This window comes from Dipodomys spectabilis, unplaced genomic scaffold, assembly GCF_019054845.1.
Source record: "Dipodomys spectabilis isolate Male_0828 unplaced genomic scaffold, ASM1905484v1 ptg000062l, whole genome shotgun sequence".
In the NCBI taxonomy this organism is placed as follows: domain Eukaryota; kingdom Metazoa; phylum Chordata; class Mammalia; order Rodentia; family Heteromyidae; genus Dipodomys; species Dipodomys spectabilis.
This window is the reverse complement of record NW_024870739.1, coordinates 488,873-500,843: the sequence shown is the minus strand read 5'-3', so window position 1 is coordinate 500,843 and position 11,971 is coordinate 488,873. Positions and strand designations below refer to the sequence as shown.

Genomic DNA, 11,971 nt, shown 5'->3' with positions numbered 1-11,971 from the left:
TTAATAAAAGTGCCTTATTTTTTCAACCAACTGTGAAAACAATGGTGAAAAGACAGTTTTTTTCTGTCCATTCGGGTGATCTGAAGATAGACCTGAACGGGAGGACAGATGACAAATACTAAGTCTGACTTCCGACTCTCCACCGCACCTTTCCAGTTTTCTAGATCACTCCATAGAGTGAACACTCTGATGCCGAAGGAGGTGAGAACTCCGGCTAAAGGTCTTTTGGCACTCTTGACACTCGTAAGGCTTCTCGCCAGTGTGAATTCTCTGATGCATGATAAGCTGGGAATGCTGGCTGAATGTTTTCTCACACTCCGTACATTCATAAGGTTTCTCTCCAACATGGATTTTCTGATGGAGCAGCAGCTCAGAATGATCCCAAAAGGTTCTTGCACACTCATTACACTGATGAGGTTTCTCTCCGGTATGAATGCGCTGGTGGACGATGAGGTGGGAGGTGCGCCTGAAAGCCTTTCCGCACTCGAAGCACTCATAGGGCTTCTCTCCTGTGTGAATTCTCTCATGTCGAAGCAGTTCCGAGTTCCCCCTGAAGGCCTTCCCACATTCTTTACACACATAGGGCTTCTCACCAGTATGGATTCGAATATGTCTAATAATCTCCGAGTTCTGGCCAAAAGTTTTCCCACACTCATTGCATTCATAGGGTTTGTCCCCCGTATGGATTCTTTGATGGCGGATAAGCTCAGAACTCTGCCCAAAGCCTTTCCCACATTCATTGCACAGATACGGTTTTTCTCCAGTGTGAATCTTCTGATGTCGAATGAGGCCTGAGCTATGCTTGAAGGCTTTGCCACACTCGTGGCACTCATGATATCTTTCTTCGGTATGAATTCTTTGATGCTGAATAAGCTGAGAGCTAACCCTAAAGGTCTTCCCACATTCATTGCACTCGTAAGGCTTCTCTCCAGTGTGGATTCTCTGGTGGAGAATCAGGGCTGAGTTCTGACTGAAGGCTTTACCACATTCTTCACACTTATAGGGTCTCTCTCCCGTATGAATTCTATGATGGTGGATGAGATGTGAACTCTGGATGAAGGCCTTCCCGCATTCATTGCAAGCAAAGGGCTTCTCGCCAGCATGAATTCTCAGGTGTCTTCGAAGGCTGGAGTTGGTTCCAAATGGCTTCCCACACTCTTTGCACTCGAAGGGTTTCTCTCCACTGTGAACTCTCATATGCTGGATGAGATGGGAGTTCTGATTAAAGGCTTTTCCACATTCTTTACAGGTGTGTGGCTTTTCTCCCACAGAAGTCCTTAGTGTTTCACTAAGTTCTAGACTACTCACTGTGAAGTTTTGACTGGAGGCAGCAAATGTACCAACCCTCTCTGCTGTAGAACTTTCTTGATGTGCCACAAGACTCGGGATGGGGCTACAGACTGTCTCCCTCTTGCTGTTCTCTGGCTCTTTCTCACTCGAGGGAGATGACTGAAAGACAACTGGCTCTGATGTAAAGTCTCTCTGTTGGGGAGACATGTGCTCTATAATCTCTTGTGAGGACTCCCTCAAATGCCTCTCCAACATGTCATCCTCACAGGATGTTTTAAACTTGTGACCTTGGTAAGCCACTTTTGCAAATTTCTCTAATGGTGGCCTGTGTGACTCAGTTTCTTCGGAGATTTCTTCCTTGGGAATCACCTTTCTCTCAGTCCCCATCTCACAATCTGAAATGAGAAAAGAGTCAGTACATGAAATGGCTGTATCCTATCTAATTAGCCAGAGTAGTACTTGCTTGGACACGGTGCTGGAGAAACTCAAAGACAGTCCTGGCATCTGGTACAATGAATGACAGGAAGGAGCTGGAGCAGACAGCATGGTGGACGTGCTAGAGGGCAGATGCTGACTGAAAAGGGGAAAAGTATCAGAGGCAGAGATTTAAAGACAGCAAGAGGAAATGGATGATAAAGAGGTGCTGCTAAAAGTTCCGTAACTTTTAGGAGTCAGTTGGGGTAGAATTGGATGTTGCTAATATCACAAAACATTTAGGTAAATGATGGCAATACTGAGAGATGAATATATGGAAAAAGGGCGAGAGAAGGAACAAAAATGACAAAAATGAATTAAAGTCCTCAGATCTCAGCCTCCTGAGTAGCTAGGATTATATCTTTTGAGTTTACACATAAAGTACCCACAAAATGAATAGTAAAAAGATGGGCACCAGTGGCTCACACCTGTAATCCTAGCTGCTCAGGAGGCTAAGAGCTGGGAATCGAGGCTCGAAGCCAGCACAGGCAGACAAAACTGTGAGACTCTTATCTTCAATTAAACAGCTAAATGCCGGAAATGAGGGAGGGTAGAATGCCAGCCTTGAGTGGAAAAAGCTAATAAATAAGAGTACAAAGCCCTGAGTTCAAGCCCCAGGACCAGCAAAAAAAGAAAAAAGTAGTAATAAAAAAGTAATGAGAATTTATTCTTAGTCTAGCTCTGTGATTTTTTCACTAGCTCTGTGGACCAGGGCACTATATATAGTTGTTACTCATTCAAAATGTGACTCTAATTAATTTCCTACATTTTAATAAAGTCAGAGTCTGGCTTTTATTTTCTCCAGATGGCTTCTAAATTTTATCAGTACAATCGACTAAATAATTCTCTTTCCTACTGATTTTAAGTAGCAGGGTGCCGGTGGATCACACCTGTAATCCTAGCTACTCAGGAGGCTGAGATCTGAGGACTTTAATTCAAAACCAGCCTCAGTAAGAAAGTCCATGAGGTTCTTTTTTTTTTTTTTTTTTTTGGGGGGGGGGGTCTGGTCATGGGGCCTGAACTCTTGGCCTGGGTGCTGTCCCTCAGCTCTTCAGCTCAAGGCTAGCACTCTACTACTTGAGCCACAGCGCCACTTCCGGCTTTTTTCTTTTTTCTTATGTGGTGCTGAGGAATCGAACTCAGGGCCTCATGCATGCAAGGCAAGCGCTCTACCACTGAGCCACCTTCCCAGCTCCATGAGGTTCTTATCTTCAATTAATCACAAGAAAAAGCCAATTTCCAACCCAACATGTATTCCTGCCCCATCTTCTTACAACAAAATAATGAATTAATCTGGAGTGGCAATGAGCCTAGCTACAAAATAATACAGAACTCAACTTCCTTTGCAGCTGGGTTTGACCATGTGACCAAATGGTGGCCAATGAGAGAGTGAAATACAAATAAAAGTATACTGAATACTGGGAAGGCTCAGAGCAGGAAGGGATACATTTCTTCCCTCTTTCCCTGTTGTTTCTTGGGCACAGTGTGATTGACAGCTGGAGTACCATCTTGGATCATGAGTACACAAATACTCTAGGATCAGGAATCAGAGCTAGAGGAACCAGGGCTCCTGGTGACTTCCTGCCTCCACACTTCTTTTAGAAGGAAAAAAAAAAGAAAAAAAGCTTTTGCTTTGTTGAAGCCATTATGGGTTAGTTTGTTGTTGTTGTTTTGCTTTGTATTAAGGCAAACTGATTCCTAATACAACTTTCCTGGGAATTCAGCAGTCCACAACAAATGATGGGGAAATATGCCTGACCTTTTACTCAGGATGCAAGCAACCTAAAGTGACTCTTTGATTAGATTGGTGTCTTTGCAAACCACAGCAACACTGAGGAATATAATAATTCCACAAATAACAGTATTAGCTGTGGAAGAAGAAAGTCATGGCGGGGATGGGCAGGGATGGACTTCATTTAGTCAGTGCTAAACATGGTATGGTTTTATTTTATTCTATGTTTCTGTGTGAATTTTTTTTATTAATAAGTTTTTTTAATTGTGAAAATACCTTACAGAGGGGTTACAATTACATGAGCAAGGTAATGAGTACATTTCTTATCAAGCATTGTTGTCTCCTCCTTTGTTTCCCCTTCCCATCCATTCCCCGCCTCTCCCCCCCGACCCCCCAACGTATGGTTTTAAAGCAAGAATGATGAAGTCTCTGGTCAGACAAGCATTTCAAGTAGATACACACTAATAACCATTTAGTTTCTGAACAAGACAGCTGTGGGTGTGACACAGAAATCAGCAGCTGAAGCAACCATCAAGATGTGATACAATCTAACCAGGGCATGAAGAGGAAACAGACTGGAGGCCAAGCTTTGCAAGATCTGGTGTGACTGTTTATAACATGTAAAGAAGAGGGAGAAGCCAATGATATCCAAGTCTTCCTGGGCTATGTCCCTCAGCTCTTCAACTCAAGGCTAGCGCTCTACCACTTGAGCCACAGTGCCACTTCCAGTTTTTTCTGCTGAGGAATCAAACCCAGGGCCTTATGCACGCAAGGTAAGCACTCTACCATTGAGCCACCTTCCCAGCCTCAAATGTTTCTTATAGAATCAAAGAAAATACTTAAAAGGTAATGTTTTAGGCTTAAAAGTTTGATTTCAATTACAGATGGTTTGAGAGTTCCTGTTACTGATAATTTAGTTATGTATACTTATAAGTTCTTCCTTTATTATCTTAAAAGATATACTTTAGCAATGGCTCCCATCTGTTTCATGTTGATATTTTAGATTGCCACATCATAGAAAAGCAAAGAAAATTCCTGGTGAAGGCTAAGTTACAGTATGTATTTCATAACTGGTGACTTAAAGCTATGTCGCTCCCAGCTATTAGTTGACACTTAAGTAAATCATATTCTGAATACCATTTGTTCACCTTTCAGACTAGGTGATGCTGGACACGTCATGTAAATAACACTAACTAGGATCTTGTAAGTGTATAACTGTCCTAAGCCCATCACTGTGGCACACTGTATAATGACTTATAGTTTGAGTATTCATCTTGTGGAAATATTAAAAAACTTATGCTTGTGTAAGTGAAAAATCACATTCTTTTTTTTTTTTTTGTCATGGGGCTTAAACTCTGGGCTTGGGCGCTGTCCTTGTGCTCTACAGCTCAAGGCGAGCGCTCTACCACTTGAGCCACAGCACCACTTCCCTTTTTTAAAAATATGTAAAGCTATTTTGTAGAGACTCAGTACTTTTCCAATGCACTGTTATATTAATGCATTAAAAATTGTAAAGTACCATGCTTAGAAATGAGAAAACTGCTTTTTGTGAGCCATCATAGTAAAAACAAAACAAAACACACCAAAGTACAAAGCTGCTTTTGTTAAGTGTGTAGATGTCAAGATCAGAACGTATCTATATTTAATATATGTGAACAGCTACTGTGACACTGAAAAGAAAGGATTGTGCAGAATCAAACTGCCTTAAAGACCAATGGAAAGCATATAATTTAACTTGGATTTAGGCAGGAAGTGAAAGATGGGGAGTAAACTGCTCTGAAGAATTTTTCATGAAGATCTTAATACATATATGTACTGGTTTCATATGGTGAGAGCAGTAGCAACTTGAACCAAGTACTCTTGAGTAGATGAGGCAGAAGATCAGCATATTTGGCAATGCTTTCTTTGGTTTAAGAAAAACAAACCACCCCCACCTGGCACAAGTTGATGTTTTTTACAAGGGTGGCCCTCAGAAAAAAGGTATAGTAAAGAGAAAAGAAGTCACTTCTAATCTAAGAATTGCAGTTGGTACATATAGATTTGTGTGCTAATACTCAGATTTGCTTTTCAGGATTTATAGTGCAAGGTACTAGTGCACACTTGTTAATATTTCATTACTACTTCTCTAGCACAGAACTAACATGTCACATTTAAAGACCTGTTGAGAAGGGACTTTTTAGAGATAACTTGGTAAGGATTTTTTTTTTTTTTGGTCGGTCATGGGGCCTGAACTCTGGGTCTGGGCACTGTCCCTCAGCTCTTTAGCTCAAGGCTAGCGCTCTACCACTTGAGCCACAGTGCCATTTCCAGCTTTTTCTGTTTATGAGGTACTGAGAAATGGAACCCAGGGCCTCATACATGCAAGGCAAACACTCTACCACTGAGCCACCTTCCCAGCCCATATTAGAATACTTTTTAAGGAAAAAACTTGGTTGAAAATGAATCATGTTGGGTTATTTGAAATTCTAAGTTTAATTGTGCTGCCCATATATGAAGATGAGACTGCTAATAACACCATCTATGGACATGCAGTTTGTTGTTTTCTTAGTAGTAAGAATGAATTCACAGTAACCCCAGTTCTCTTGCCTAATTTCTCTTTTGAAGCTAGTTGGGTTTAGGATTAGTCTGAATGTGGAGCAGATACTTGTTTTTCTGGGAAAAGCTAACAACAGGTCAGAAGAGGGATTAAACATATCCTAGGCCTTTAACCAAAAGAGCTAATTGCTCTAGCAATTATCTGGCTACTGTCGCTGATATCACCGTAGCTGTAATGATTATTTCAAAGCTCATTCTTTCATATTTTCTAGCTTCCAGTCCTACCTAAGTATCAAGGAGATTTGACTTGTAAATGTGGTAGCTGTTTACTAAGGATATGTACTCCTCTTGCAAGGAAATAATGTCCAAACAAAGCTTCACTTATTTTTTTTTAATATAAGCAGGTTTCACTGTTTCATGGTGCTTATGTAATACATTTATCTTTTTAAGAGAATTATTTGTGTAAAAGTCAGGATTCCTTTATATTTGCAAGCGTCCTCATCCCCTTTCCTAAGGTGCAATGGTTCCAGATCTACGGGGTAGTCCCAACTGACTAAAAACAAATCAATTTGGACATAATTCATTATTATAGGGTTCTTCATTTTAAAAGCTTTAAAACTGCAGCATTAAGTATAAATGAAAGTTACTGACAACAGGTACCTCCCTAACCTCCCCAAATGTATTACTCATTTATGAAGTATTCAAGTTAAGAGGTAACTCAAGCAGAATGCTGGTTTTGAATGTAGATGATGAAGCTACTAATAAACACTGGAAATACTAAGAAAAAAAAAAAGTGGCGCTGTGGCTCAAAGTGGTAGAGCACTAGCCTTGAGAGTTCAAGCCCCAGGACCAAAAATAATCTTTATGATTAGAAATGAGAACACACTGGGCCAGATGCAGTGTCACATACCTATAATCCTAGCACTCAGGAGGCTGAGGAAGAAGGAGCTTCAATTTGAGGAGCTTGCTATATAACATGGCCAGTCACAATAGAGAGAGACAAAAACAGAGAAACAAAAAAAGAGAAAAATTAAATGAAAATATTTTAGATGTAAATATACAATTAAATGAGAGGATACAAATACTTTCATTTTGTGGGCTGGTGGAGCAAAGAAGGATTCCAGTGATTTTGCTACTTTATAGGAGATCTTACCTTACCCAAAATCTCCAGGAGTGTGCTCCAGCCAATTTAGCACAGACAGAGAAGTTCCATCTCTCTTGCATGTGACTGGTTCACAAAGAGCAGGGATTTAGGAATTCCAGGTTCAGACGAGGACATCTGCTTCAACAGGGTCAACATTTTGAGGATTTTTGCCAGGAGCATCTGGAACTACTCTCCTGCCATCCTGAGAGAATCACAGGATGACACTTCTGTACCCTGCTGCCTGGACCTGCTGCTGCCATGTCAGAGCTAGAAAGAAAGAAAGAGAGAGACAGAGAGAGGGAGGGAGGAAGGGAAGAAGGGAGGGAGAGAGAGAGGAAGAGAGAGGAAAAAGTCAAGGGGAAATAGAGCCAAGATCAAGAGCCAAGATGAAGTCAAGCCTAACATTTATGATAGTTTATATACTTGGTTTTTTTTGTTGTCATTTTTTTTTTGTCAGTTATGGGGCCTGAACTCTGGGCCTGGGCACTGTCCCTAAGTTCTTCAACTCAAGGGCTAGTGCTCTACCACTTGAGCCACAGTGCCACTTTTGACTTTTTCTGCTTATGTGGTGCTGAGGAATCGAACTCAGGGCCTCATGCATGCAAGGCAAGCACTCTACCACTGAGCCACCTTCCCAGCCCACTTGCTTTGTTTTATGCTAGGGATCAAACCCAGGACCCTGCTAGGCAAGAACTGAGCTACAATTACAATCCAAATCCTTTTCTTCCCTTCTTTCCTTCCTTCCTTCCCTCCTTTTATTATTATTTTTTCAGTGCTAGGAATGGAATCCAGGGTGTCTGAATACGAGTAAACCATCTTGAGTTGGATTCTGTTACTTACAGAGGAAATGTTAACTATGCCAATCAAGGGTGATGGCCAAGGGTGATGTATAATTCTTGCTACTCAGGAGGCTGAGATTGAGAGAATCATGGCTCAAGGCCAACCTAGGCAAAAAGTCAAAGACTCCTATCTCAAAAAATAAAAAGCTGGTACCTGTCATCCCAGTTATGCAGGAAGTACAAATAGAAAGATCATGCCAGGCACTGGTGGCTCATGTCTGTAATCCTAGCTACTCAGGAGGCTGAGATCTGAGGATCATGGATCAAAGCCAGTCCAGGCAAACAAATCTGAAGTTTACTAAACTACACCTCCAAATTAACCAATGAACTATCTTATCTCAATTAACCAGCAAAAAGCCAAAACTGGCCAGGTGCCAGTGGCTCATGCCTATAATCCTAGCTACTCAGGAGGCTGAGATCTGAGAATCGAGGTTCAAAGCCAGTCCGGGCAGGAAAGTCGGTGAGACTCTTATCTACAAGAAACCACCAGAAAACCTTAAGTGGTACTGTGGCTCAAGTGGTAGAGCATTAGTCTTGCACTGAAGAGCTGAGGGACAAGGCCCAACCACCACCACCACCAACAAAAAGCCAAAACTGGAAGTGTTGCAGAAGTGGTAGAGAGCTGGTCTTCAGGAAAAAAGTGAGGCCCTGAGGTCAATCCCCAGTGCGAACACACATACACACGGATGATTAGCATCCAGGTTGGCCCAAGTAAATGCAAGAACCTATATGAAAAAGCTGGGAATGTAGCTTAATGGTAGAGTGCTTGCCTAGCATGCATGAAGCCCTGGGTTTGATTCCTCAGTACCACATACACAGAAAAAGCTGGAAGTGGTGCTGTGGCTCAAGTGGTAGAGTGCTAGTCTTGAGCACAAGAAGCTCAGGGACAGTGCCCAGGCCCTGAGTCCAAGGCCCAGGATTGGCAAAAAAGAAAGAAAAATAGCAAAAGTATAAAGGCCCAGGGTGGTGGTTCAAGTGGTAAGAGCACCTGCTTGTCTGGCAAGCACAAGTTTAAACCATATTATCCCACCACCGCCAAAAAAGAAAATAATAACCTTAACAGACTACAGACCCTTTCCCTTAACTTCTGAAAGGCCAAGAGGGTATCTGTACCAGAGACTCATCTGATACATAGACCACCTCCATCTCAGATTCTTCACTAGCATCCGCAGGAAGAAGGTTCCCTCTTGGCCCTCTGAATCAGCATTTCATTGGCTCTTTTCTTACCTCTTCCTTTATAATCTCTTTTTCCATACCACTTCCTAGTTATTGCTCCCTTAGGCCTTCACTTCTTCATGGGGCTCATAATGCCCTGGTGGTAAGCCTTGTTTCCCTTCTCCATCTCCTATCTCAAAGTCTCCAAAAACAAGAGGAAATTCCATTTGAAGTGACTTGCAACCCAAATATTTCCTTTTCGCAGTGCGGGGGGGGGGGGGGGGGGGGGGGGGTTCATGGGGTTTGAACTCTGGCCCTGGGCATTGCCCTAAGCTCTTCAGTTCATGGCTAGTGTTCTACCACTTTGAGCCACAGCACCACTTCCAGTTTTCAGATTTTCCTGTCTGGGCTGCCTTTGAACTGTGTTCCTCAGATCTCAGCACTCGGCTTTTGTTGGTGGTGGTGGTAGTTGTGGAACTTGAACTCAGGGTATGGACACTGTTCATGAGTTGTTTTACTACCAATTTAGCCACAGTATCACTTTCAGTTTTTGAGTGCTTAATTGCAGGTAAGAGTTTCACAGGAAGTTTTCTGCCTGGGCTGGCTTTGAACCGTGATCCTCAGATCTCAGCCTCCTGAGTAGCTAGGATTACAGGCGTGAGCCATAGGTGCCCAGCTTTCCTTTTTTTTTTTCTTGTTGCAAGTTCTGTGGCTTGAACTCAGGATCTGTGCATTGTCCCTAAGCTTTTTTGCTCAAGGACAGACCTCTAACCACTTGAGCCACAGCTCCATTTGTGGGTTTTTTTTGTCTTTTTTTCTCTTTTTTTTTTTTATTGTGAAAATACTGTACAGAGGGGTCACAATTACATGGGCAAGACAATGAGTACATTTCTTATCAAGCATTGTAGCCTCCTCCTTTGTTTCCCCTTCCCATCCCTTCCCATCCTCCCCCCCCCCCCCACCAAACTTGTAAAGTTCATTTTTATTTGTGGGTTTTTTTGGTTGTTTATTGAAGAGTCTAATGTACTTTTCTGCCCCAGCTCCTTCCATCTGCAATCATCATCAGCTCCCAGCCTCCTGAGTAGCTAGTATTAGCAGCATGATTTCTTATTCTTTATAAAGTTTCTTTGCCTTTGAGAACAAATTAGTCTCTTTTCCTGGAATATTATTGTCCACCTTTTGCAACATGTATAGTCTCCATTTTCTTCCTGACCATAGTCCCTAAAACAGACAGACTTCAGCAGCAAATAGTCATGCCACTGTACTGTTAGTTTACATACACTTCTATTTTCTTCTCTAGACCACGTCCAAGGATGATGTTCCATTCATTTTGGTATTCCCAATGTATACTAGGTGTTTGTTAAGTGAATTTGTATGGCTTATCTACATAACACATTTTCCATTTATTGGAATAAAATCTCCTACAACTGTCAGATGTCAGTGGTTCAGGCCTGTGAGCCTAGATCAGGAGGACTGCAGTTCAAGGTCAGCTCAAACAGAAAAGTTTACTAGACTCCATCTCCAAAATAGCCAGCAAAGGGGGCTGGGAAGGTGGCTCAGTGGTAGAGTGCTTGCCTTGCGTGCATGAGGCTCTGGGTTCGATTCCTCAGCACCCAAAAGCAAAAAGAAAAAGCCAGAAGTGGCGCTGTGGCTCAAGTGGTAGAGTGCTAGCCTTGAGCTGAAGAGCTGAGGGACAGCGCCCAGGCCCAGAGTTCAGGCCCCACGACCAGACCAAAAAAAAAAAAATTTATACAAAATAGCCAGCAAAAAACAGAGGGGTGGCTCTAGTAGTAGAGTGCCAGCCTCACAAGTGCAAGGCCCTGAGTTCAAACCCCAGGACTGAACTTCTATACTTTTCAGGGCTAACTGAAGATTTCATTCATTTTGCACCTTAAGAGCCCAAGACAGTATCTGACACACAGCTGATGTCCATGTTCATTTATAAAACAAGTTATTTATCCTATCAGTGATATTTAAAGTGCTATTCCATTCCTGTGCCCTTTCTTTGGTACCCACAATCAAAAGATTTCTATTAACTCTTTTCCACAACTGCATCTCAGTATCCTGTCTGGGAGTACAGGACTCAATCTGGCACAGGGGCGTTAACCTTTACCTATCATTTGGTCCCAGAGGTTTAGCTGGGGATGGAACTGTTGGGGGGGAGGGGACGGACCACGTTTCCGTAAGTCCCCACATCGGGTTCAGCGTCTCCAGTTCCTGCAGTTGACAGGTATCGAATCACAGCTGACAGTCCCCAGGATCCACCATCTCGGCTTGCAAATGGGTAAATGGAGGCCGGAGGAGGGGGAGCGGGCAGACAGAGAAATGTCCAAGGTCACACAGCAAACTCGGGCCAGGAATGGGCCTAAATTTAGGGCTCCCGCTTAGCTCCAGGACTGGGGAAGCAGGGATATCCAGCGCCTTCTCCCCCACCACCGACCCCTGCCCAGACGGAATGAGATCTCACCGTTGGCCGCTACGGCCCCACACTCACTCGGCCGGGGCTCCCAGTGCCTCTCTGCTGCCGCACACAGCCCACGGCCATCGCCTCGGTGTCGCGGGCGACGCGCCGGCCACTTCCGGTACCCGGGAGGCGCTGCAGCCAATCAGCACACTCCAGGCGGCGCTGCAGCCAATCAGCGCACGCCGCTCTCGCCAAGGCGCAGGTGGTCGGCTGGCCGCTGCCGCTCGCCCTTCCCAGAGTCGCTTCCCACCGCTCTCACCCGGACTCCGGGGGACCCCTCGGGCCCCGGCCCCGCCGAGCGGATTCCCCGGAACGCCCCAGTGCTCGGGGCCATGCCC

General features: G+C 43.6%; 1 protein-coding gene across 3 annotated transcripts; it reads right to left on the bottom strand.

The window, feature by feature from the left end:
* Zfp3 (ZFP3 zinc finger protein) lies at positions 1-11,717 on the bottom strand. Of its 3 annotated transcripts, XM_042680645.1 has the most exons (4): positions 11,637-11,717; positions 11,283-11,386; positions 7,185-7,442; positions 1-1,685 (listed from the first exon to the last, which is right to left on the bottom strand). In XM_042680645.1, exon 4 carries the CDS (start codon positions 1,675-1,677, stop codon positions 166-168), a length of 1,512 nt encoding a protein of 503 aa, XP_042536579.1. In that variant the 5' UTR covers positions 1,678-1,685; positions 7,185-7,442; positions 11,283-11,386; positions 11,637-11,717; the 3' UTR covers positions 1-165. The 3 variants fall into 3 exon arrangements, with proteins under 3 accessions (XP_042536579.1, XP_042536581.1, XP_042536580.1); XM_042680647.1 differs by lacking the exons at positions 7,185-7,442; positions 11,283-11,386 and having other exon boundaries at positions 11,637-11,710; XM_042680646.1 differs by lacking the exons at positions 7,185-7,442; positions 11,283-11,386; positions 11,637-11,717 and adding an exon at positions 6,942-6,995.
* Between the last annotated feature and the right edge of the window lie 254 nt (positions 11,718-11,971).